The sequence below is a fragment of the Phocoena phocoena genome, chromosome 1 (assembly GCF_963924675.1).
Source record: "Phocoena phocoena chromosome 1, mPhoPho1.1, whole genome shotgun sequence".
Lineage (NCBI taxonomy): Eukaryota > Metazoa > Chordata > Mammalia > Artiodactyla > Phocoenidae > Phocoena > Phocoena phocoena.
Window position 1 is genome coordinate 81,227,138 of NC_089219.1, and position 27,641 is coordinate 81,254,778.

The window sequence follows — 27,641 nt, forward strand, 5'->3', positions numbered from 1 at the left end:
AAAAAATTTTTTCTTGTGATGAGAACTCTTAAAGAATCCAAGCTTTTTATGCTGTACTGCTTCCCTGCATGTGTAAGATCTATGAACCCAACCAGAAGTGCCACCACACAGCAAAATAACTTATATGTTTCTTGTAACATTTTGGAAACATTTTTTAGCTTGTGTGTGCATTTCAGGAAATCTTTGGCCTATATGTATTTGTCAGGGATGACGGAAACATTCACAACAATCCCAAAGGCTCTCTTTTTCTTAGAAGTTTAAAATTTCACTCTATAAGTTGGAATAACCTATAGAGAACAATTAAACATCTAGCAAAATTTAAATGCATTGGCCCAGAAATTGCCAATAGAAATAAATCCAGTAGGCCAGGCCAAAAGAAGAAAAGGAAGAAAGGAAGAAATATATCCAATAGGTTTTGGCATACATATGCAACAATATATTTACTTATTAATGAGTAGATATTCATTGCAACATTGCTTATAATATCCATATGTCCACATCCATAAGATTACATACTACGCAGGCATTAAGGAGGGAGGGGGCTGCTCTGGGACATTTTCTAAGATGAATTAAGTGTAAAGAACCAGTTTCTAAAAGGATACTCAAGAAATTGCTAAGAGTAAGGAGGGGGATCTGGTTGGCTGGGGGACAAGAATGGGAAAGGAAACTTTGTTGTATACCATTCAAACCATGTAGATGTTAAAATTCAAATAAACTTGTTTATTTTTTGAAATCCATAAATGATATATTATCTTTAAGAATTTCTCCAGAATTCCCAAGATTATTTTATAATGAGCTATTGTGTGGACAAAAGGGATCTGATTTTCAGGCAACTTGCCCATGGAACCGTAGAATAATTGACAAGGTGATGCTACATTATTATGTGATTATATTTATCAAAGTAAACCAGAATTTTAATTAAGTAATTAATTTATTTTTGGCCACGTTGGGTCTTCGTTGCAGTGTGTGGGCTTCTTATCGCAGTGGCTTCTCTTGTTGCGGAGCACCGGCTCTAGGCATGTGGGCTTCAGTAGTTGTGGCTCACCGGCTCCAGAGCACAGGCTCAGTAGCTGTGGCGCACAGGCTTAGCTGCTCCGCAGCATGTGGGATCTTTCCGGACCAGGGCTCAATCCTGTGTCCCCTGCATTGGCAGGTGGATTCTTAACCACTGTGCCACCAGGGGAGTCCCTAAACCAGAACTTTTTTTTTTTTTTCAGAACTTTTAATAATCATTTATGATACATTGTTTTTGAGCAGTTGTAACTGGTGGTTGTTACATAACATTCAATTCTTAGTGACATTAGATTTCATCTGCCCATGCTATCTTTCTTTTTAGAAATATATCCATGGGTAAAAAATGTTTTGAAAGCAGAAATAACAATAAAATGACAGCTCATCATAACCATTAGAAACAACAGTGGATTTTCACATAAGCAGTATAGGCCACGGATTATGCATAGTTCCCAGTAGTTCAGTATGTTGGAGTGAGGTAATTTTAGAGAAAATCTTGAAGTAACCAATCTATTTAAATGACAAATTACTTCTAACACCTTACTACTTGTGACCTACCATTATGTCAATTAAGGTGGATCTTTTAGAGGGTATGTTGCTGGACCATGATGCTGGCATTTTTTGTTTATTCTTAATTAATAATTAAGAGTAAAAGCTAAAAATAATAAAAGTCTTTAGAGAATGTAAAATAAAATAGTGAAATTGGCAGCTATCTAACAGAAATTTGCCAAATATCTTTTAAAGCCACATAGCTCCTTTTTAAAAAATTTTAAATAAGAAAGAAAAGATTAAAATAATTTGAACAGTAAGACTGGGATAATTACAAAGAATATTTTATAAAGGGGATAATTCCTAGCGCTCTATTGCTGGACAGAATTTCACCTCAAAGAAACCAGGGCCTGTAGCTAATGCAGAGCACTTCTGAGATCATCATCAGATTACCAAATATTAGCTATTCTTTTGCCCAATGATAATTATCAGAGCTCTTGTCCATGGTCAGTCCATCTGCTACCTTCAATCGCAGTGCACTTTAAGTTTATTATTAAAAATTTCTGACATGTAGAATAATGGATAAAGTAGTACAAAGGACACCTGTATAACTACCAACAATTGTCAACATTTTGCCATGTTTGCTTGTTTATATAGGTTTTTCCCCAAAACCATTTAAACATATTTCACAGATGTGGCTATTCACACCAAATTTTTTGAGCATGTATTTCAACTTTTTTTTCCTTACATAATTACCCTACCGTTCTCACACCTATCAAAATTCCCTCAATTTCCCTAGTTGTCCCCAAAAATGTCTTTAATAGTTGATCTCAAACCAAGATTTGATATAGGATGGTAAGTTGAGTTCAGTTGTTATGTCTTTTTTTTTAATATTTATTTATTTAGCTGCATCGGGTCTTAGTTGCGGCACACAGGATCTTAGCTGCGGCATGCGGGATCTTTTGTAGTGGCGAGTGGTCTGTTCATTGCGGCGTGCAGGCTTCTCTCTAGTTGTGGCATGTGGGCTCCAGAGGGCACGGACACTAGAGCGTGTGGGCTTAGTTGCCCCGTGACATGTGGGATCTCAGTCCCCCGACCAGCTGTCGAACCCGCGTCCCGTGCATTGGAAGGCGGATTCTTAACCACTGGACCACCAGGGAAGTCCCCAGTTATTATGTCTTAATTCAGAGCAGTTCCTCATTTTCTTTAACAATCTTGCTTTTTATAAAAGATGGGCCATTTGTCTTATAAAATATTCTATATTCTACATTTGTCTCTTTCCTTATGATTTTCGTTTCATTTGTTCTAGCACGTCAAAAAACTTTTCTGCAATGATGGCAGTGGTCTATAGCTGCACTGTGCCGTACAGTAGCCAGTAGGCATATGTGGCCATTAAGCACTTAAAATGCTGCAGAGTTTTTAACTTAGGTAATTTTGGTTAATTTAAATTTAGAGTTACATGTGGCTGGGGACTTCCCCTGGCAGTCCAGTGGTTAAGACTCCATGCTTCCAGTGCAGGGGGTGTGGGTTCGATCCCTGGTCATAGAAGTGAGATCCCACATGCTGTGTGGTTTGGCCAAAATAAATAAATAAACAGAATTACATGTGGCTAGAGGCTGTCACATTGGACAATGCAGCTGTAGCCCTTGAATTTTCTGTTACAGAAAAGTTAAATCTAGAAGCTTGTTACACATTTTTGGCAAAAAGCCTTTATAGATGCTATATAGATTGTATTTTGTCTTATCAGGATATATATATATATATATATATAGGCTTTTAACCCAATATATGCTATTTTAAGTTCTTTCTAGTTAGTATTATTTTCCTAAATACTACAAAAACTTCAGTATTGGATTTGACTAATTTGGTGCAGATATCTGATCAAAGTACCAGAAGCAAGAAAATGTGGACTAGTGTGGTTGAAATATAACGGTCATATGATGAAGTGGTATGAGTAGCTAAGGATGTATGGGATGCAGAGGAAAACAATTTAAAAGTGTTGCTAACCATTTCAAATACTACAGAGGAGTCTGGGAAGATAACTTAGGAACACCAGTGAGGGATTTGGAGTATTTCAAGGTATTAGTGGTCTTTGGTAGAGCAGTTTCAGAAGAGAGTTGGAGAAATCAGATGGATGTATTTGACCTTTACAAGATTTTTTGCACCCAAGTTTTGTTTGTTTGTTTGTTTGTTTGTTTTAAGAGCAGTTTTAGGTTTACAGCAAAATTGAAAGGTACAGAGATTTCCTGTATATCTCCTGCCCCAAAACATGCATAATCTCCCTTGTTACCAGCATCCCCCAACAGAAGGGTACATTCGTTACAACAGATGAACCTACAATGACACAGCTTTATCACTTAGTCTGTTGTTTGCATTAGGGTTCACTCTTGGTGTTGTACTTCCTAAGGGTTTGGGCAAATGTATAATGGCAGTATTTTCACTGCCCTAAAAATCCTCGTGCTCCATCTTTTCTCCCAGCTCCTGGCAACCACTGATCTTTTTACTGTCTCCATAGTTTTGACTCTTCCAGAATGTCATATAGTTGGAATCATACAGTATGTAGCCTTTTCAGATTAGCTTCTTTCACTTATTATGCATTTAGTATTCCTTTATGTGTTTTTGTGGCTGTATAAATCATTTCTTTGTAGCACTAAGTAATATTCCATTGTCTGGCTATTGCGTCACAGTTTATCCATTCTCCTACTGAAGAACATCTTTGTTGCTTCCAGGTTTTGGCAATTAGGAACAAAGCTGCTATAAACGTCTGCGTGCAGATTTTCGTATGGAAAGGTGTTTTTAAGAAAAAAAATTTTAAGACTCTGATTAGAACATGTCTGTAGGCAGAGATATCAGCAGAAGCTAATAATGTAAACAAATATAGAAAATGAAGCCTTAAGACAAAGCAGGAAACAGAACTATGTGTTGCATAATCTTTAAATAGAGGAAAGGCTTCATAAACCTAATAAAAAAGAAACATACAATAATGGAGATAAAGGAATTATTAATGAAATAATAGGTTTCTGGAAAAAGGGAAAGAAGGTCCTTATGGAAAAGAGGTGAGGCACTTATTAAATAAGAGGTAATAGAGTAGGAAATAAGAGAAGCTAAGAAATTAATTTTTAAAAGTTTCTCATGTAAACTAAGATGAGATCCTCTGCAAATGGGTATAGTGGGCCTGAGGTTTTGAGGAGTGGAACAGGTTTGGAAAAAGCATTTTATAATTGATGTATATTCATTCATTCATATATATATATTTTGAAGGCGGATTCCTGAGCAGTAGGAACTAACTTAAGAGTAAATCATCCTTGATTTCTCTCCCTACTTCTCCCTGTATAAACAAGTCACATCTGCTTTATTTCTAACATAAAATTGAACCTGAACACTTAAATTCAGCATATGTAGGCTCTGTCCTATGCATTGGATCAATACAAACAAGGTCCATGGCCAGCATAGAGTTTACATTCTGGGAGTTGGTGGGAGGGTGGGTTGGGAGACAGACAGTAAGCAAGTAGGCAAAAATATGTTGGTGAAGCAGAGAAATGGCTGATGGATTGGAATTGGGGAGGAGGGGTAAGTATGCCTATTTAAAATGAGGTTGTGAAGAAAAAGTCTCCCTCAGGAGCTGATGATTTTGAATCAGTCTGAAATAAGAGCATTTCAAGCAGAGTGTAAAGGCCCAGAGACCAGAACTGGCTTGATGCAAAGAACTCAAAGAAGAGGGTGGCTGGTGTGAAGTGATTGAGCTGGGAGAGGAGGAGTGGAGGTGGAAGGAACAGAACAATGAACCAGACCTTGGGAGGTTTCAGATCAGTTTGGAGGCGATGGCATTAGTCTTTGTTAGAGGTGATAATGACTGGGGCTAGGGTCATAGTGGTGGAAGTAGTGAGAATTTGAGATTTATTTTGGAGGAGGACTCATCAGAGAAATACAAAATAAAATCACAATGAGATCCCATCGTACGCCCACCAGAATAGCTAAAATGGAAGAAGCTGATAATTACCAAATATTGACAAGGATATGGAATAACTGGAATTCTTAGACTGCTGTTGTGTATATAAGTTGGTACATTTTGGAAAACTGGTGGTGTCTATTAAAGCTGAACATATGCATAACCTATGTCCCAACAATTTTACTTCTGGGTTTATACCCAGCATAATGCATGTACGTACACACTAAAGTATTTCATAGTATTATTTGTCATAGTCAAAAACTGGAAACAACCCAAAAGTCTCAACAGGAATGGATAAATTTTGGTATAATTTTACAATAGATTACAGTATAATTTTACAGTATACAGAATAGAATACAGTAATGAAAGTGAAAGTGAACAAACAACATAGGCAAAAACATAGATAAATCTCAAAAAAATATTGGTGAAAGAAAGCTAGGCACAGTATAATACATAGTAAATAATACTATATTTATGTAAAAGTTCAGAAACAGTCACAATTTAATGTATGGAGATAGAAGTCATCGTAGTGGTTATCTCTGTGGAGAAGGGAGGGTGTAGTGATTGGGATATTCAAAAGGTAGGCTAGCTTTAAATAATTGCAAAGCCAGGATAAGAGCCAGTTGCAGTTGCAACACTAGAATAGCACCTTCTTTCTTCTCAGTGACTTTTAAAATTTTATTTATTTATCTGTTTATTTGTTTATTTTGGCTGTGTTGGGTCTTAATTGCTGTGCGCGGGCTTTCTCTAGTTGTGTTAAGTGGAGGCTACTCTTCGTTGCAGTGTGGGATCTTCCTGGACCAGGGCTTGAACCCGTGTCCCCTGGATTTGCAGGCGGATTCTTAACCACTGCACCACCAGGGAAGCCCCCTCAATGAATTTTTTTTTCTCAATGACTTTTTATTGAGTTCTAGTTCATATTTGTATAAGATGAGGAGAAAAGTGAAATGATGAGATAAAATTATAAGTCATCTCCAAGTTAATTCATTTTAATGTAGTGGTTTGAAACCTGACTGCATATCAGGATGTCCAGGGAACTTAAAAAAGAAACAAAACTGATTCTCAAGCTGTATCTCCAGAGGTTTAGACCTAGGCATTGTTTTTTTGTTTCTTTGTTTTTTGGGGGTTTTTTGATAGGTAAGAAGTGGATTTATTTAGAGAGATACACATTCCATAGACAGAGTGTGGTCCGTCTCAAAAGGCAAGAGGACCTTGGGAGATGGGCCATCTCAGAAGGGCATTGATATTTTTTAAATGATCCACAACACCTCACACCCATTACATTGGCTACTATTAAACAAACAAAGTAACAGGTGGTGTGAGGATGTGGAGAAACTGGAACCCTGTAGATGGTGGGAATGTAAAACAGTGTTGCTGCTGTGGAAAACAGTATGGGATTCCTCAAAAATTAAAAATAAAATTACCATATGATCTAGCAGTTCCACTTCTGCACCCTGGGGATATATCTCTAAGTATTAAAAGCAGGGTCTTGAAGAGATATTTATCCATCCATGGTTTTTTTTTTTTTACATTTATTTATTTACTTTTGCTGTGTTGGGTCTTCGTTTCTGTGCGAGGGCTTTCTCTAGTTGTGGCAAGCGGGGGCCACTCTTCATCGCGGTGTGCGGGCCTTTCACTATCGCAGCCTCTCTTATTGTGGAGCACAGGCTCCAGACGCGCAGACTCAGTAGTTGTGGCTCACGGGCCCAGTTGCTCCGCAGCATGTGGGATCCTCCCAGACCAGGGCTCAAACCCGTGTCCCCTGCATTAGCAGGCAGATTCTCAACCACTGCGCCACCAGGGAAGCCCCTACATCCATGTTTTTATAGCAGCACCATTCACAATATCCAAGAGGTGGAAGCTACTCAAATGTCTGTCAATGAATGAATGGGGAGACAGAATGTGTATACGTATAATGGAATATTATTAAACCTTAAAATGAAGGAAATTCTTACATATGCTACAATATGGATGAACCTTGAGGACATTGTGCTAAAATAGATAAGCCAGTCACAAAAAGACAAATACAGTATGATTCTACTTATGTGAGATTCCTGGAGTAGTCACATTCATAGAAACAGAAAATGGATTGGTGGTTGCCAGGGGCTGGGGAGACGGGAGAATGAGGAGTTGTTTAATAGGTATAGTATAGAGTTCTGGTTTTGTGCGATGAACAAGTTTGGGAGGTTAGTTGCTCAAAAATATGAATATACTTAACACTGCTGAACTGTACACTTAAAATAGTTAAGATAGTAAATTTTATGCTGTATGTAGTTTGCCACAATTTTAAACGAAGGATCCACAAGTGATTAATATGCAGCAGGAGCTGAAAACTAACACTGCTTTAATGAAAAAAAAGGTAAATTGGCTAAATGTTAACACTGAAAAATGGACAATTTATTTAATAGTCATACTTTGCTGATACACTTGGTAGTACCTTTGCTCTGTTATCCTTAAAGTAATAATGTTGCCTAGGAATGTTAGATACCATCTTTCTGAAATACTCGTGAAGCTTTAAAGTATTTTATTTTAGGTATAGAAATATTCACTAAAGAGTAGCATATTAACACTTGTCATTTTTCTTCCTAATAATTCGCTTTTAAATCACATTATTTACATTAGCCAGAAAAATTCCTTTGCCTTTCTCCCTTCACTGATTAATAATTGTAGAATAACTATGTACTCAGATAGTTATTCTTTAACCATCTCTTTAACATTCCCTGTTATTTCATTTTTACCAAGAATTTATAGACTTTTCCTGCTGAGACCTCAATTTGTATCTAAGAAAGACAGAAAGAAATTACTGTAAAAGATTGGAATAACTTAAATCATCCAAAATGGAGGCATACATAATGAAACAACTTTTAGTACTTACATAGAAAAAGGTTCGTATTTGTTTACAAATAAATTTATCATTTGGCTTTTCTTTTTTCTTTTTTTTTTTTTTTGCTGCCTTAGTCATGATATGCTTTAAAATATGAAATCTGCTACTCTTGAAGAAAACTTTTCTGTTCCTATAAAAACCATTTTAAAGGTGCTTTGAAAATAACTCAGTTTTTTTGTTGTTTGTTTTCTGGTTTCTTTTTTTGTTTGTTTTTTAGGGCATATACCTATAGACAACATTAGAATATAAGGACTTGAAGCAGTTGAGAATGTCTCTGCCAAGTCGACAAACAGCTATTGTTAACCCTCCACCACCAGCGTATATAAATACTAAGAAAAATGGGCGATTGACGAATCAACTGCAGTATCTACAAAAAGTTGTCCTGAAGGCTTTGTGGAAGCATAGTTTTTCCTGGCCTTTTCAGCGGCCTGTGGATGCTGTCAAACTAAAGTTGCCTGTGAGTGTATCTTATAATTATGTTAGTTTAAAACAAGTAAAACCCTATAAATATCCTCTGATAGAAATATTATGAAATATATTTAACTTAATAAATAAATTATTCAGCACCACTAAAGAATATCCCAACGAGTATTTTTTCCTAAAACAAAAAACTCATTTTTCTGAGCATTGAAATTCTCTTTTAGCAAGTTGTGGTAAATTTTAAGTATCAACATATGCTTTCTTGTTTATAGCATATGTCCCTTGACCTTTTGGTGTAAGGTTGTCATAAGTGTTCCCTTCTCCAAGAAGTCACTCTTGACACGTCCTGACAGACTTACGTGTTTCACATACAGAATTCAACTTTAGGTCTTATATTAAGAATTTTAGCCATCTGATAACAGAATGGTTAAGTAATTTGTAATATAACTAGTAAACTGTAGAGCTGGGATTGCACTCTGGATTTATCAGACTCCATAAATTCTAGTTTCTTTTTCTTCATGCCCTTGTTATTTTCCAGGATGGTTCTACTCTTATATTATTTCGTTATTCTTTCTTTATTGGCTTTTTTTTTCCTTCTCTCTGAAGAAAAATGCCATGGTAATCAACTTTGTTTCTCATCGCAAAAGGTTTTGGTTTCTATATTATCGCTTTTAATCAGTGCTCTCTCTAGTTACAGGTGTATAGCTTCTTAAATTTCTTTGTGTACCAATTGTAGTGAATTCATTCTTACTACTAACATTTAGAATTTCTTCTTACACCATAGGATTATTATACCATAATAAAAAACCCAATGGATTTAAATACAATCCGGAAACGCTTGGAACATAAATATTATGTGAAAGCTTCGGAATGTATAGAAGACTTCAATACAATGTTTTCAAATTGTTATTTATACAACAAGGTCTGTAAGCCTTATGCTATACTTGCTAATTCTTTTCTCTTACATACAGAGCAAAGAGATATGTATAAATAAGTGTGCTGATTTCAAATTTCAAGTCTTGATTTGGGGTACATTCCATATTTTTAAAGATAATGTTTTTTACTTTATTTCCTAATTTTCATGTATCAATATTTCATTTTGCCATATTTTTTGCTATATTTTTGTCTGAATAGCTATAATGGCTTATTATGTTTTAAAAAATAAAATACTAATGATTGCTGGTTTCTGTGAATAAATTATCTCAAAATGTTCTCTACTACACTTCTGCTTTTTTAGTTAAAATATGAATGATAAATCTTATTATACACTAATCTTGGTTAAATTTTTATGGCATGGATCTCTAGTTATAATCTAAGAAGCCAAACAAATGACATACTTATTTTTTCTTTCAATAAATTTATTTATTTCTTTCTTTTTGGCTGAGTTGGGTCTTTGTTGCTGGACGTGGGCTTTCTCTAGTTGCGGTGAGCAGGGCGCGCGGGCTTCTCATTGCCGTGGCTTCTCTTGTTGCGGAGCACGGGCTCTAGAGCGCAGGCTCAGTAGTTGTGGCGCATGGGCTTAGGTTGCTCTGTGGCATGAGAGATCTTCCCAGACCAGGGTTCGAACCCGTGTCCCCTGCATTGGCAGGCGGATTCTTAACCACTGCACCATCAGGGAAGGCCAAATTACATACTTCTAAACTTCATACAAGTTAACTTAAAGATCAGACACATTGTGTTATATCTCAGTAGTAGTTTTGCATTTGTGTTAATGTGTTAGACTGTATGATAATATATGTGGACATTTTGAACTTAATCTTCACTTTTGTCTTCATCCATAAAATTGGATTTGTGTATTCAATTTTCCTCCATATAGGATTCCTGTTTCCCTAAGTACTGCATCCTTTTCAAGCTGTTCTATGCTATCTAAAATTTTTAAAACTTATTTTCCATTTATTCAAAATCACTAGTGACACTGAAATGTAATAGAAATGTTGGTCTAGTTTCCAAGGTGATCATCAGTGCCACCTTATGTATAATAGATTTAAGATTATTAGCTACTATGAATTTTTTAAAAATCAGAGCTAATGGTATTCTGAAAGTACCATTGGCAAATTCATTTTAATTTAATAATTGTAAAGAGTCCTCTTACATTTAATATTTTAAAACAAAATTCAGTAATTTTCCTGAACTACCTATCTTAGAAATAGGTGTCTGCTTTAGGCTTTGCTTTGTAATTTAGTTTTTTCTCAGTAGTCAAGTAAAGCAAGATAAAGACTTCTAAGCAGATAGTTAAGATTTAAAAACTTAGCTCTACAGTGTCACTTTATTGCTTAGTTAATTGAAAATTGAATCACATCAAGTCAAACCATGAGGTGCTTTTCACAGCCATGAACAAGTTTTACTTTATCCTATTTGTAAGGTAGAAATTCTAATTTCTAATACCTTTTTGTATTAGTAGGATTGGTTGGATTTTAACCCTTAGTGCTCCGAATGGCATCCTCAGTCCTTTTTAGAAGTTATAGGGGTAGGATGTTAGAATTTTAAAAGTGAGCTGCTATACTTAATTTAGAAGTGATAAATACTGTTTAGTAAATACTGTCTAAGAGTACTATGGCACTGCCTTCACTAAGGTAGCCTGAATTATAGAAATTTGATACAGTGACCATACTGTGTAAACTTATGTTACATTTTATATATTTTCTAGCCTGGAGATGACATCGTTCTTATGGCACAAGCTCTAGAAAATCTGTTCAGACAGAAATTATCTCAGATGCCACAAGAAGAGCAAGTTGTGGGTGGTAAGGAAAGAATAAAGAAAGGTAAGCAAGAAAAGGTTTATGTTCTCTTTCTTTTTTCCATATATATTTGAATGTGTGTATATCTATAATGACTATAATTAAATAATAAATCCCTGGGAATTCCCTGGCAGTCCAGTGGTTAAGACTTGGCACTCTCACTGCCAAGGGCCCGGGTTCGATCTCTGGTCGGGGAACTAATCCTGCAAGCCATGCGGCATGGCCAAAAAAATTAATAAATAAAAATAAATAAATAAATAATAAATACCTGAAAGGAGGTAGACATCTAGAAGTCCTTTTACATCTGAAATGTCCCTTTAAACAATCTGCTAAACCTTGAGCACACGGATGGCTATCATACAAGATTGGGAGGACTGTATAGATTATGGCCTTGGAGTAAAGTTTCCTATAGAATAGTGCCATTCACTTAGTAGGCACCAAGTAATTCACAGTTACTATTACTATTTTAGTAGATCATGTATCTGTGCTATACTAATTAAGAGGGCCAAAATTGCCAGCATTTCTCTGTGTCAGAAGATCCCATAGCTAAGAATGAAGTGTTGCTGGTGGGTCTGAAGATGCTCTTTTTCTAGATCTTAACTCAGAACTTTAGGGGGAGATGTTTTACAGCTAATAATCCTAATATTTAAATATGAAGTTATAAAATTAATCTTAAGTATTCAGATGGATTTATTGTAGAGGTTAATCAAGATTGTCATAGGTCAAATGTTGGTTTATCTTTGGGTCACTGAAGCTGTAAACCTTGGTTAAGTTCCTTAATCATTCCATGTTAGTCTCCTCATCTATAATATCTGGAAAATATTTAGCTTTCATGATTGTGAATTTTTGTAAAGTATATGTTAAGTGGCTGGGACATATGAGACTTGTACCAATTCAGGTGATGGTTGAGGTTGTTTTATTGATAGTATGATGTACTTTTTTGCTGGTTGTTAATAGATCTTTAGGATGGGTCATGACTTATAGCTTGCTTTCCATCCATCCTGTGAGATACTCACTGTTTAATAAAGTTTTTATTTTATTATTTTTGGAGAAGATTGATCGTAAGTCTGACCATATAAGCATAGGTTTCCACAAGAGGTTTAAAATAAGCCCTTGTGAGGCAAAAAACACATAGATCAGTATGTTACTTAAATTGTTAAAACAAGATGATAATTATTGCTGACTTAAAATATTATCTCTAGCAAGGTGAAAATTACTTACCTTTAGAATTTTTTCCTTTAAAACAACACTTTAACAGTTTCTTGATGGTTAAGTTGTAGCTACTTATTTCAGGTGCTCAGGTTATTGCTAAAAGCATAGGTTTCCCTTAGACAAAAGTTCTTTGACTCTGTTTTTCTGTCAGTACCTACTTGGATGTTTGTCCCTATAAGGCACGTACTTTGGGACTACAAAAAAGTATAACCACCCTAACTCTCAGTTTAAATTTACATTTAAGTTAGAAATAAAACGGCAATGCATTACAATAAGTGTCAGGTGAAATTACACATGGTGTGTGCTATGGTTCAAGAGTGAGAAATTGACTTGCACTGGAAAAGCTGGGAAGGGCTTTAGAGGTGATAGAACTTGAGTTTGGCCTTGACAGATAGGTAGGATTGGGCTTTGGTGTGAAGGTCTAGGTTTCCAAGTAACTTTTAGTAGGAGCTTTCTACTGCCTAAGTCATGTCATTTTTCATGCACAGTGGTAGGGAAACTGCCATGTGACAGTAGCTAGTCTAAATAATGTGGTTACATGTTGATACTTTATGGCAAAGAAAAAAATTTTTTTAAGTAGTACTTTGAATTGAATTGGTGTTGATTTACTGATTGAACAAATATTTGGGTACCTTTTATGTACCAGAACACTGTTCTGTATTCTTGGGATATATCAATGAATAAAACAAAAACTTTTGCCATCTTGGAGTTTACATTCTAGTAGTGAAAGAGAGACATACGTGATAGGTTCAAAGTAGGCCTCATTGAGAAGTTAAGATTTGAACAAAGAACATTCCAGGCAGAGGGCTCAGCTAGGGCAAAGGCCTTTTCCCTTCCATCACTTTGGGCCATTGCCTTCATTTATGACCTGGATCTTGCTTCCCTCCTTACCTTCTTAAGGATTTTATTCCTTTGGTTATCCCCTTTGTTTCATGCGTCATTAATCTTTCATTCTCTATCAGGTTAGTTTTATAAACATGCTCTAGTATCTCATCTTTAAAACTCATCTTTTCCCTATATCCTTCCAGCCACTGTCCTGTTTTTTGCTTTCCTCTTACATACTCATGAACTCACTTCAGTATAGGTTCTAGCCTTACTACATCACTAGAAAGGCTTGTCAGTAGTCTTTATGTTGCTAAATTTAAGTAATATTTTTCTGTTCTCATTTTACTTGATCCCTATCAGTTGCTTTAGAAGGCTGCTGTCTCTTGAAATGCCGTTATTTCTTGGTGCACACTAGTTGTGAGGGTTTACTTCCCATTCTGTAGTCTTCTTGGCCTTATCCTCTTCTCAATCTCTAAATATTGAGGTATTTTTCAGGGCTTGGTATTAGATATTTTCATAAAATCCATCTGTGTTCTATTAACTCCCAGATTTATAGAATTTGGAGAGTCAGGGATACTGTATGTTTTATGTCAAATATGATAATGACATGGAAAAAATAAGAGAACTAAAGAGTAGTGGAATAGAGAGGGTTGCTTTATATAGGGTGGCTTGAGAAGGTGACATTTGAGTAAATCCTGAAGGGAGTATTGAAGTGAGCCATGAGGCTGTCTCCTGCCAGGCAGAGCAAATAGTCTGCTTATGGTTACCAAACTTGAGGACAGCAGGCCAGTAGTCTGGAGTGAAATAAGTGAGGGGAAGGGTGATAGAAAGTGAGGTTGGAAGGAGCACAGAGGTAGGGGGAAAAAGTAGAGAGGTCACATGGTTCCTTACAAGCCATTGTGAGGACTTTGGCTTTTACTTGGAGAGAAGATTAGAAGCCACTGGACATTGAGCAGAAGTGTCATGATCTTATTTGAATTTTAAAAGATCCCTTTGCTTGCTGTTTTGAGAATAGACTATAGGATGTAAAAAGCAGAAGGGGGGTGGCTTCCCTGGTGGTGCAGTGGTTGAGAGTCCGCCTGCCGATGCAGGGGACACGGGTTCGTGCCCCGGTCCGGGAAGATCCCACATGCCGCGGAGCGGCTGGGCCTGTGAGCCATGGCCGCTGAGCCTGCGCGTCCGGAGCCTGTGCTCCGCAACGGGAGAGGCCACAACAGTGAGAGGCCTGTGTACCACACAAAAAAAAAAAAAGCAGAAGGAAAGAAGGCCTTGTAGGATGCTACTGCAGTAATTCAGGGTTATTACCACCTATAATAATAGTTGGATTCTGGATAAGAAGATAGAGCAAAAAAGTTTGCTAATGGATTGGAAATTGGGTTTGAGAGAGGGTGGAGTCACAGATGACTCCAAAGTTTTTGGCCTGGGCAATTAGAAGAATAGAGTTGCCTAGATGGAAGGATGGGCTTTTGAAATACAGTCATCCTTCAGAATCCACAAGGGACTGGCTCCAGGACCCATCCGTGGATACCAAAATCTTCGGATGCTCAAGTTCTTTATATAAAATGGCATAGTACAGTGGTCACCCGTATCCGTGGGTTGCCTCTGAGTGTTGTATCCAAGGTTGGTTGAATCCGCAGATGTGGAACCTATGGATACTGAGTGCTGACTGTAATAGATTTCAAGGTGATGTGATCCAAATGTCTCCAGTCCTAGCACTGTTTGGGAACATATAGGGCAAAAGAACACGCACAAATGTTCCTTTGATAAGAGAATTATGTTCACACCTGTTGTTCTGTGTTAGCCAGTGATGGACTATCTGAAACAAATGTCCTAGGATATTTATGCAGAGCATTCTGAAGACCTCACGTAGTACCATATAGTTATCACCAGGGTGTCTGAAATTTTTGCTTGGGTTTACAGCAATCTGAAGCTAAAATCACAGAGCTCTGTTAGTCTGAGTTTAAGCCAGGCACCTTTTTGAATTAAATTGATAAACCTACCATTAATATAACAGGTTTTGAAGTCTCCAGTATTATATCTAAATCAGTCTAACTGTCAGCAACTATGTGTGGGAGGGTTTCAGAGGGGAATGTGAGTGTAAACTGTGTTTATATATATATTTTTTTTTTTTTTTTTTTTTTTTTTTTTATGCGTTACGCGGGCCTCTCACTGCTGTGGCCTCTCCCGTTGCGGAGGACAGGCTCCGGACGCGCAGGCTCAGCGGCCATGGCTCACGGGCCCAGCCGCTCCGCGGCACGTGGGATCCTCCCAGACCGGGGCACGAACCCGCGTCCCCTGCATCGGCAGGCGGACTCTCAACCACTGCGCCACCAGGGAAGCCCTGTGTTTATATTTTTAAAAGCTGAACTAAATGTATTAAAGTAGAATGCTAAAAGAAAAATAGTTTGTTTTACTCAGATACTGACTGTGGTTCACACTTTACTAGATACTCAGCAGAATGCAGCAGTTTCTGTTAAAGAAAAACAATCCGTCAAAGCACTGGAAAAAATAATTAAGCAGCAAGCAATTCCCTCTGTATTTCCCGAAACATCTATTTCTCCTTCAAACATGGCACAAAGTGCTCCACTGAACTCTGCCTCACAAACAGGCACCCAAGTAAGTTTACTGTAGCATTAAAATGTTTCAGTGTAAGTTTGATGTGATGTCTGTACCTTTTTTTAAAAACATCTTTATTGGAGTATAATTGCTTTACAATGGTGTGTTAGTTTATACCTTTTTATAAGTTGATAAGAAAATTGATCTTCAGCATACAGCAGTCAGTCTTTTTGTCTGTGTACATTTTGTGAAAGAGACCTGGGAGGCAAACCAAATTTTAGAGATTCCTTAGGTAGAATTTGAACTGATTTAGTATCTTTGTAGTATTAATATCAGTTGTCTAACTACTTTTTTTTTTCTTTTTTGGGTGATATAACTTTTATTGGCTCACAACTTGGTGGGTTGATAATTTTCTTTTTTAAAATTGTATACCCTAGCTGGTTTCAGGTATTCAGAAACTTTTTGATATAACCATGAATTTTTCCCCCCATCTTTCATTGGTCTCAAAAGTTTGTACCAGACAGTTCTTTGGGATGTGGGAAGGAAATATCTGAACTATTCATCTTACCTATGAAAGAAAAATTAACCTTTACTAATACTTAATACACGGAAGACTTGGTGCTAAATATCATTTCCATTTTTTAACTGATAAGGGTAATGATCAAAGTGTGAAACTGTTGCTCTGAATGTCACCTTATATATAGTTTTCTTTTTGTTTTTAAATTGTTTTGTTTTAGGTTACAAAGGGTATGAAGAGGAAAGCAGATACAACAATTCCTACAGCTTCAGTAGTTAAAGCAAGTGGTGAATCTTCCCCAACACTTACAGAAAAAAAATCAGCGAAAATGCCACCTATAAAAGAAAATGTGCTGATGAATGTTTTGACAGATTCTCAGCAACAATATAAAGTTGTAAAGAATGTTCAAGTAACCGAACAATTAAGGCACTGTAATGAGATTCTTAAAGAAATGCTTGCAAAGAAACACTTGTCATATGCATGGCCCTTTTATAATCCTGTTGACATTAATGCTTTGGGACTGCATAACTACAATGATATTGTGAAAAATCCAATGGATCTTGGAACCATCAAGGTAAATGTTGTGTTAATAGGAGGAACTTCTTTTCTTGATTATAAAAGTAATCTTGTCATCATAAATTTAAAATTCAGAAAAGGATAAAAGAAAAAATCACCAGTAGTCATACCACCTGAAGTAAATCATGGGAACATTTTAAAGTGTTATGTTTTTATTTTCTTCAGTTCAAACACATTCATGGTTATTTACCACAATGTTTGAGGTACAGTATGTAATACAACTCTACCCTGAATTTTTACTTTGTAGATATTTTCTTGTTATATATTAAAAGTATTTTAAATTTGCATAATTATAACACAAAAGAGGTTCTTTTGGCAAGACATTTATGTGGTTTCTAATCCTCTTGCATTTTTTGGTCTTCTGCCAGATTGGTAAGTTTTCTTTATTGCTGATTTGGAAGCTTTAAATTATTGGAAAAATTTAATTATGTGTATTCATTTTAAGGGAAACTACTAAAAGAGTAGAACTGTAGCATTTTCAAAATGATGCATTATCTCAGTGTTCCTCCTGAATGACTACTCATTGTACTCCTTGTTCTTTACTATTGTCTAGAAGTTTGGTTCTTTTAAACACAGTTTTGTTTTATTATTTCATCATCAACATTGTTTATTAACATGTTACTGATTTTTGTGCTCACCCTCATTTCTTGCTTCTTACTCTTTCCCCTCTTAGTTTGTTTTCTTTTTGCTGAAGTGCCAACTTCAGTGGTTCTTCCATGAGCATTTATAGGTAGTAAACTCTTAATAGCCTTATCTCTGAAAGTGTCTGTATTTTGTCTTTATTCTTGAATGGTTCTTTAACTGACTATAGAATTCTAGAACGACCAGTTATTTTCCCTCAGCACTAGGACAGTATCCTTTGGCATTTATTGTTGCTGCTAGGAAGTCTGCTGTCAGTCTACTTGTCATCCCTTTGTAGGCAGTCTGTCTTTCCTCTCGCTGGTTGTGCATTTAATTGTATTCATCTTGATTGGAAATTAGCACTTCCAATCTGAAGCTCATGTTTGAAGTTCTAAAAAAATTTTAAGCATTATCTCTTCAAAATATGCTTTTCTACTTTCCCCTAATACTTACATGAGAGGTCATGAAACAATACCTGAAATAGGTAAACCTGAGCTGAGTCTTAAAGGATAAGTAAGACTTAGTAAGTTATAGCATCAGTCCCCAACCTTTTTGGCACCAGGGACTGGTTTCGTGGAAGACAATTTTTCCACGGACGGGTCGGTGGGGGGATGGTTCAGGTGATAATGCAAGCGACGAGGAGGAGCAGATGAAGCTTCGCTTGCTCACCCGCCATTCACCTCCTGCTGTGTGGCCCTATTCCTAACAGGACTGGGGGTTGGGGACCCCTGAGTTATAGGACATTCCAGGCAGGGGGAGCAACTTGGAAGGCCCTCAGATCATAAAAGCATCCAGAATACAATATTTAAGCCAACATGAGACACAATATGAAGCAGTGAGTAGGGGAAAATGAGACTGGATGGAAACTGGGGCTTGAACATGAAAGACCCTCATTGTAGAGGCCGAGAGCTGGCATTAAACATGAGGATTATGTCCTCATATTTGATTCCTACAGTAACTTCTGTAGCAGCAATGTGGAGACTGGATTATTTAGGAGGCTATTATAGAATTCCAGGGATAAGAAGATAGTGACTTTATTTAATTTAGTTCTCCAAAATCATTACCAGTTGCCAGTGATCTGAGTGGTAGAAAATTATGTTTCTTGTTTTAGTTTTGTGTTTCTTTAATTACAAATGATGTCTGGCATGCTGTATTTGTTTTGGGCCTTTTGTATTTATTCATGGATTGTCTGTTAATATACACTTGTTTTGCCCAGCAGTCTATAGGATTTTCTTGACTGCTCATTTTTCTTTTTATAGTGGCTGCCTACCTGGCTACTCTGTATCCTCACTTCTATCCACTTTATATGCAGCTACCTAAAAATGTAACCCATCCTGATATTTCTCTTCTGTTCAATTTTTAATGTCTTTTCATTCCCAGGAGAATTTTAATACAGTATAAACCTTTCATTTAGATGTTCAAGGCTCATTTAAGGAGTTTATTTATTCATTGTTTTCCCACAATCAAACTGGTCTATCCAAGATTATCTGGAAACACTGTTTTTTTCCTGCTTTTGTGGTTTTGTTCCTGTTCTCTTCTTTACTTGAAACACCCTCCTTTGTCTCTACTTGTCAAAATTCACTGGATTTTTTCAAAGTCTAAAAATACAAAACAAGCATAGCAGAATTTTAATGTTTGTCAAATCTGGATGGTGGGTATCTGGTTTTGGTATTATCTATTATTCCTCTGTATGTTTGAATTATTTCATAATATAAACACTTAACATAGGTACTCAAACAATTATTGAACTATATTGTTGATGAATCCTGTAATTTTCCTTAATTTAGGCAAAAATGGATAACCAAGAATATAAACATGCGTATGAATTTGCTGCAGATGTTAGATTAATGTTCATGAATTGCTACCAATACAGTCCTCCAGATCATGAAGTAGTTACAATGGCAAGAATGCTTCAGGTGAGTTTTTACTTGTGCTCTGAAAGTGAGTTTCCTCTGAACATAGTTTAAAAATTTTAGAACCATAACTCAAGAGATAAAGAATACACCCCCACCCCCGCCAAGTAGTAAAGCATAATTTATACTCTTAAAATTGTGGGGGTGGTTTGTTTTCTGAGGCATAGCATCCATTCGTAGTAAATCTGTTAATGAAGCTGCCCTACATATAGAAGGTAGTGGGGAAATAGTAGTGAAGAGAGGACAGTATGTATCTGAGAGAGGGTTGACTGCAGTCAGTGTCCCACTGAAGGGAAGGCTCAAGGACTTTTGAGGCTAAGCCATTGGGAGGTAGTAGAATGATGCACCAGCCACAGGGCAGGAGATCTTAAAAGGACTTCCCCTATATAATCTGAGAGGTCTGTCTTAACTGGAAAAATGGAGAAAAGTTGCTAAGGTTGGTAGGCAGGGAAGCATGAGTCTTATTATATTTCTGGTAAATCTTTTTTTACTCCAGTTTTATAGGGATATAATTGACATTGTATTAGTTTAAGGTATACATTATGATATATGTATATATTGTGAAATGAGTACCACAAGGAAAAATAGAATTCTCATCAAAATATGACACTGAGGGGCTTCCCTGGTGGCGCAGTGGTTGAGAGTCCACCTGCCGATGCAGGGGACACAGGTTCGTGCCCCGGTCCAGGAAGATCCCACATGCCACAGAGTGACTGGGCCCGTGAGCCATGGCCGCTGAGCCTGTGCGTCCGGAGCCTGTGCTCCACAATGGGAGAGGCCACGATAGTGAGAGGCCCGCGTACTGCAAAAAAAAAAAAAAAAGACACTGAGGGAATTCCCTGGCAGTCCAGTAGTTAGGACTCTGTGCTTTCACTGCCGAGGGGCCAAGTTCAGTCCTGGTCGGGTAACTGGGATCTGGCAAGCCGTGAGGTACAGACAGAAAAAAAAAAAATGACACTGTAATGTACCTTTTCTTAAAAGATGTTATTGCTGCATTAAATCAGAAACGCAGAAGACCTTAAGAGTCTGATTTTCCATTGTAGGATGTTTTCGAAATGCATTTTGCAAAGATCCCAGATGAACCTGTTGAGAGTATGCCTGTATGTTACATCAAAACAGATACCACAGAAACCCTTGGTAGAGAAAGGAGTAGTGAAGCTTCCTCTGCAGATAACTCTTCTAGTGATTCTGAAGATGAACAAGCTCAGAGTCTTGAAAAGCTTCAGGAGCAGGTAGTTGTTTATATTGTTACAAAGTTTTTATATTCTTTCTATGAGCTGCTGCTGCTGCTGATCTATTATAAAATCCTATTTGTAGATTAAAAGCTGTTATATTTAGAGCACGTATTAACTGTGACTTTATTTACTTATGGGCACGTTTTTAATGTTTAATAGTCTTTTCCCACTCAAAAATATATACATCTTAAAATTCTGTTATTTATATTCCTAATCACAATTCCTAATCACAATAAATGCCTAACCACAATTCTCATTGAAACAATTTATATGACATAACCTGGATAGTTTATGGATGAGATCTTTATTTAATATTTGTTACCTTTTGTGATAAAATGTTAACCTGCTTTGAGCTCAATCCTGAAAAATCAATGATTTAAGACTTAAGACTGCCTGGAAAAATTAATGATTCTTAGTCTGTTTTTAGATGACTATTTAAGTTTATGGGTTGAGTACATGGTAGTCTTTGAAATTTAACATACGCCTTTCAAAATAATGAATTTGTGAAATGAAATATCAACCTGAAGGAAATGAATTTCACAAAGGATAATGTTGAGTTTTGAGTGCCTTCATTTTTTTCTACTGTCTTTAATTATTTAGAGCCATGAATGTTTAAAGAATTTTTCCTTTTTCAGCTTAAAGCTGTTCATCAACAGCTACCGGTTCTGTCCCAAGTACCTTTCAATAAGCGAAAGAGAAAGAATGAGAAGTCTAAAAGGGAAAAGAAAAAAGAAAAGATTGATAACAGAGATGAAAATCCAAGGAAAAAGTTTAAGCAAATAAAATTAAAGGAAAAGTCCAAGTGCAAGTAAGTATCTTTAATGATGCCTTATTAAAATAACATTATCTAAAATACATTTGATTAAATTTAACTTTTGTTACAGTCAGCCAAAGAAGGGGAAACAACAGGTCTTCGCTGTGAAATCTGAACATAAAGATAATGCTAAACCTATGAACTATGATGAGAAAAGACAGTTAAGCTTGGATATAAACAAACTCCCTGGAGATAAACTTGGGCATGTCGTTCATATAATACTGTGCAGAGAGCCTTCACTGAGAAATTCCAGCCCTAATGAGATAGATATAGACTTTGAAGCACTGACAGCATCAACACTGAGAGAACTGGAAAAATATGTTGCTGCATGTCTGAGAAAAAGACCAGTAAAACCTCATGGTATGTATTTCTTTATATTAGTAGAAATCAGTCTGGTATTTGTGTTAGTTTTTGGTTGTACTCACTCTTTTTTTTTCCTCCTAAATCACACAGGTAAGAGAATAATGAAGTCCAAAGAAGAACTTTATTCACAGAAAAAACAAGAATTGGAAAAGCAGTTACAGGATGTCAGTAATCAGTTAAATTCTAGAAAACATCAAACAAAACGTAGGTACCGGTTTTTAAAATGTTCCTGTAACTATTTAATGTCTGGCATTTAAAAAAAAATACATTTATTTATTTATTTATTTTTGGCTGCATTGGGTCTTTGTTGCTGCACACAGGCTTTCTCTAGTTGCGGCGAGTGGGGGCTACTCTTCGTTGTGGTGCGTTCGCTTCTCATTGCAGTGGCTTCTCGTTGTGGAGCATGGGCTCTAGGCACATGGGCTTCAGAAATTGTGGCACACGGGCTCAGTAGCTGTGGCTCGCGGGCATCAGTAGTTGTGACTCGCCGGCTCTAGAGCACAGGCTCAGTAGTTGTGGCACGTGGGCTTAGGTGCTTCACAGCATGTGGGATCTTCCTGGACCAGGGCTCAAACCCGTGTCCCCTGCACTGGCAGGTGGATTCCTAACCACTGCACCAGCAGGGAAGTGCCTAATGTCTGCCATTTTTAATGTCTTTTCGTATTCTGTAGCTGAGAAAACTCAATCATCCAAGGACATTGGAAGTGGTTCCCGACTGAGTGAAAGCAGCAGCAGTAGCTCATCAGAGTCTGAAAGTAGTAGCAGTGATTCAAGTTCTTCAGACAGCAGTGATTCCGAATCAGGTTAGCTGTCCCCTTAAGTATACCTCTGCTTGTGGGAAAATATTTTTCTTGTAATATTGAGACTTATCATTTGAAGAAATGTTCGTTACTTACCCAGAATCTATGGTTTGGATGCCACACTTATTATTTAATTGCATGTTGACAATCTGAACTATTTTCCTTAAAAGAGATACTGTGTAAAGTGAAACTTCATATTATACGTATGTGACTTACAGGCTTGTAATGTTGAAAATAATTTACTAAAGGTGGGATAGTCTGATATATAATATCAGGTCCTAATACCAAAAAACAGCACAGAATAAAATGCTGATTTTCACTTTTTAATAAAAGATTATTTGAGGACATCTTTCACTTTATTCTCTGATATATCAAATCACTCTAATGTTGCAAAGTTTGCTTTGTTGTGACAATATATTCTGAATTGAATTTTGAATTAAGAAACCAGTCATCCCAGAAAACGTGTAAAGCAGATTTTTTTAACTTCAGTGTTTTCTTCACTGTTGATTATTGTCCATTTATAGAAAAATGTACTTTAAATTCAGATTCTCAGTTATGCTAAAGTACCATGTTACCTTATATAGTTTATCATCAACTATATCAAGCTTAAGGCATTCGTGTTTCCTTTGTACTCTTTCACTGATGGTTGTGTAGTTGACAGCTAATCCCTGCCCCAGGTTTCAGACTTGTCAGAGGCATTCCATCATTGTTCACCGAAAGGCACATTCAAATACAGGGCACTTGGGGGCCTAAGATTTTGCTTTATTTTAAATGAGACATTTCTTGTTTGTCATGAAATTCAGCTCTCTTTAAAACATCCCACACAGAATATTGTCACATTAGGAATTCTTACCGTTTGTAAGAATATCCCTCCTATTTCAGTCCGATAGTAAGGGTCTGCTCCGTTGCAGTACATTGTTTCACTTTTGGTTCTCTTTAATTTGTGATGCTGATGTCTGCATTTTGTTTTTACATTTCTGAAGTATATAGTCGTAAACATTTTTGTTAGAATAAACAATTTTTACTTTTGTTGAAATTTGTCACACTAGAAGATTTTTAAATTAATTTAGGACTCAGATTATACATTATTTTCTTATAGTTGACTTTTTAAGCATAAAAAAGTACTGAAAAAACTCTAACTTGCATTTAGTATTTTAAATTGTGACTAGCATTTGTAATTTCATCTAATAAAGAATTTATGGCCTAATAAGTTAGAGCACTTTGTCTTTTATTTGTAGAATAAAACTCTTATTAAATTATCTAATTATATATTGACTACTGATCAATAAATACCTTGAGTATTAGCAGAAAAGTACTTCAGAGTGCTTCAGTGAAGTACCTTAATTTTAATTTGAATTATCAGTTTCTGATAGAATCTTCCAATATGTTGCTTGAAGGAAAGAATGTTTTTCATCTATTGTGTTCTTAAAATAGTATAATATATATTATGTTTTCCTAACTTTCTAGCAGAATAACTCAGCCTCAGAATTCTGATTTTAAAACACTATTTAATTTTTATTTTATGACTATTTTATTTTATTTTATTCTTGTTTGATGTCATCTTTTCCAAGTAACTGGGGATGTTTTTAAAAACACTGTTAAAATCAAGGTAGCGAATTTTTATATTTCAATCTACTTTATGGATAATGTATAGGTTTGTGACACTAAGGTCAGTTTGTCTACTAATATGATAGGATAGTATGAGTTATCATTTATCTTTGAAATTTTCATTGTTTTATGAACCAACTACATACTTCATTGGAAAAACACTGTATATGTAGGTTGTAAGTTGCAAATGCAATGCTTACCTTAACGGGGAAAGAACAGTTATCTCTTTGCTTAATAAAATAAATTAGTAAATGAAGCAATGGGACCTTTTCTCCTGTTAACTTCAGTTGTACCCATTAAAATACTGTAAGGCTCTTGGTTTCTAGTGTGTAAGCTAACAGCATTTTTTTAACTTTCCTGAGAACAACAAAAACTATAAGTAAAAGGACTGCAAATTGTAAAAAATAATTAATTCAGACTATATCAATAGCTATACCTATTGTAAGAATAAGCAAAGCATCTACCATTCTTAATAATGCACATGACGTTATCAAGAAGCAGATGACAAATCCCAAGTCTAAGTTTCAGGGTGAGGGGAAATGGGGCTGTGGAGAAAATATAATTTGTGAAAATTAGATATATTAGCAAAAACTTTGTTACATAAGTAAAAATTAATTGAAAATGTAAATAAGATTTTGTAACTTTAAAATTTATTACGGGCTTCCCTGGTGGCGCAGTGGTTGAGAGTCCGCCTGCCGATGCAGGGGACACAGGTTCGTGGCCCGGTCCGGGAAGATCCCACATGCCGCGGAGCGGCTGTGCCCGTGAGCCATGGCCGCTGAGCCTGCGCGTCCGAAGCCTGTTGCTCCGCAACGGGAGAGGCTACAACAGTGAGAGGCCTGCATACCGCAAAAAAAAAAAAAAAAATTTATTACAATTTGTCAAGAGCTGAAACTTAAAATAGGAATATCTTGATTATCAGAACTCTGATTAAATAAGAGTTTTGATTATTTAAAATAGGACATATGCATATAATTTCATTTCCCCAAAATTTTAATAGTGGAATCTTTTCTGAAAGCTTCTGTGAGAAATTCTTTTCTGATAGAAGGATATTGATCTTTAGTAATTTTTCTTAATCTATTTTTTAATACCTGTCTTCCTGGATTTTTTAGCAACTTGAGACTGTATGCAGTTTTCTTAACAAAGTCACAATCTTTTATTTAGTTATTTATTTTTTTGTCACAATCTTTCATAATTTCTGTTATCAAGGACAGCTCTCTAAATTAACTTTTCGAAATTCTTTAATAGTATTGACTCTTAAGTTTCTTCTGTAGTTTTCTTGTATTATGAGTTTCTCTCTTTACTGCAATATTATTCTGTTTAGGTATGCTGAAATGTTTTAAGGGTGACATCTGTGAAAAACCCTTAAATGTTATAAATAGTGTTAGAGCTGTTTACACATTCATTATTATGTTCTATGTAATCTTAAACCTTATTTTATGCATGTTTGAAAAATATGGAGTAATTCTGCTTCATTAAATGGGATTAATTAAATGGCAGGGGAGTAAGTTCCAAGGAAAGATTTATTTTAAAATTTCTTTAGTTATAATTTCAAACAAGATACTAAATCAGTTCCAAGATAGACTTGTAATGAAATCCCAAATCTTTGAAAACTATAAGCAAGAAATCTGTGGGCTAGAAGCAGTACTTAATTGCAAATTTCAATGTGATTCGATTTTGCCGTTTAAATTATCTTCTTGAGTTACATTGGCATATGCAAATTGTCATGTGCCAAGAAATCAAGAACAATGATTGGGAATTCCCTGGCAGTCCAGTGGTTAGGCCTCTGCGCTTTCACTGCCAAGGGCCTGGGTTCGACCCCTGGTTGGGGAACTAAAATCCCACAAGCCGTGAGGCGCAGCCAAATAAATAAATAGATAGATAAATAAATAAAATAAAATCCTATCTAAAAAAAAAGAACAATGATTAAACATTGGTATAAATATAAAACCTTTCTAAACTGTTTTTCATAACCCAAAATATCATTAAATGCCAGATCAAAGATATAAATGAGGCTTGACAATAAAATGAATTCCAGATACATATATCCTATGTTAACTAGGCTGCGCTAGAATGTACACACAAGCAATTGAGAGTTTTCTAATGCTCAACAAGGTTGGCTATCTTGAGTGATATAATAGGGAGGAATATTATTAACAGATTTAATACTATTACTGAGAAACCATCAAATGGAGCAGCTCATAGGTAATAGTGCTTTTTTGATTCTATCCTTGTAGGAAATAACTTCAGGAACTGTCTAAATGTTAGCTCAGATACTTGATTAGTGTGGAATAGAATATTTTTCAGGAATGATTATCATTTCAATTCTTGCAACAGTTATACACAAAGAAATTGAATGGTTATGGCATCAATTCTTTACCTGGTTAAGACAAAGTGAATTTGTCACTTCATATCATATTTTGGACTTTTTGCTTTTATTGGCTTCAGTGTAATGTTCTGAAAGTGAAATTTATGAAATTCTTTAAGTACCAATTGTTCTTTTTTTTTTTTAACTTTCTTAATTATGGTGACTTAAAAGTAGGAGTAAAATAACCATTTCTCTTTAGTACTACAACCCACATCTTTTGTAGAAGTGACAATGATGCATTTTTTTTTTTCATGCAAGGGAAAAAGGAAAAACTTTGTCCAAGTTTAGATTTTATTTTACCTTTTAAGGGGGAGAATGGTTTAGTAAATGTAGGAAGTATGAAATGACAGTTTGGAGTACTTTTCATCATTCAAGCTAGAAAGTTTAAGAGAAATGATTAGTACTCATCATTTAAATATTTTAAACTTTCATTAGTTTCTCATCAATTAGAGTGTTTTTAAAGCCCCAGAAGGATAAATTCAAGGACTCAGGCTTGATTAAACACTTGCATATATTGAGGTCTGTACTTGAGCCACGAGTCTTAGAAATAGGGATAAACTTTGTCATGTGCATTTAAAAATTTTCTGTTCAAACTGGGTCTTACTGAATAAACAGGCTGTCTAGAATAGTGTTTCTCAACCTTGGCAGTACATTAGAATCACCTGTAAAACTTTAAAAAATAGTGTCCAAATCTGAATTGAATGGAGGGTGGGGCCAGGTAAATGTAGTGTTCAAAGTATCC

At 35.9% G+C, this 27,641-nt stretch overlaps 1 protein-coding gene across 1 annotated transcript in view; it reads left to right on the forward strand.

Moving 5' to 3' along the window:
• Positions 1-8,601: 8,601 nt before the first annotated feature.
• The window catches only part of BRDT (bromodomain testis associated), a 48,987-nt gene continuing 29,947 nt past the window's right edge, over positions 8,602-27,641 (forward strand). Inside the window, exons 1-11 of the mRNA XM_065874690.1 lie at positions 8,602-8,790; positions 9,538-9,675; positions 11,401-11,515; positions 15,975-16,144; positions 16,822-17,175; positions 19,586-19,714; positions 20,755-20,943; positions 21,582-21,754; positions 21,831-22,120; positions 22,214-22,327; positions 22,795-22,926. Coding sequence (XP_065730762.1) covers positions 8,602-8,790; positions 9,538-9,675; positions 11,401-11,515; positions 15,975-16,144; positions 16,822-17,175; positions 19,586-19,714; positions 20,755-20,943; positions 21,582-21,754; positions 21,831-22,120; positions 22,214-22,327; positions 22,795-22,926 — 1,993 coding nt within the window. The remainder of the gene's footprint in view (positions 8,791-9,537; positions 9,676-11,400; positions 11,516-15,974; positions 16,145-16,821; positions 17,176-19,585; positions 19,715-20,754; positions 20,944-21,581; positions 21,755-21,830; positions 22,121-22,213; positions 22,328-22,794; positions 22,927-27,641) is intronic.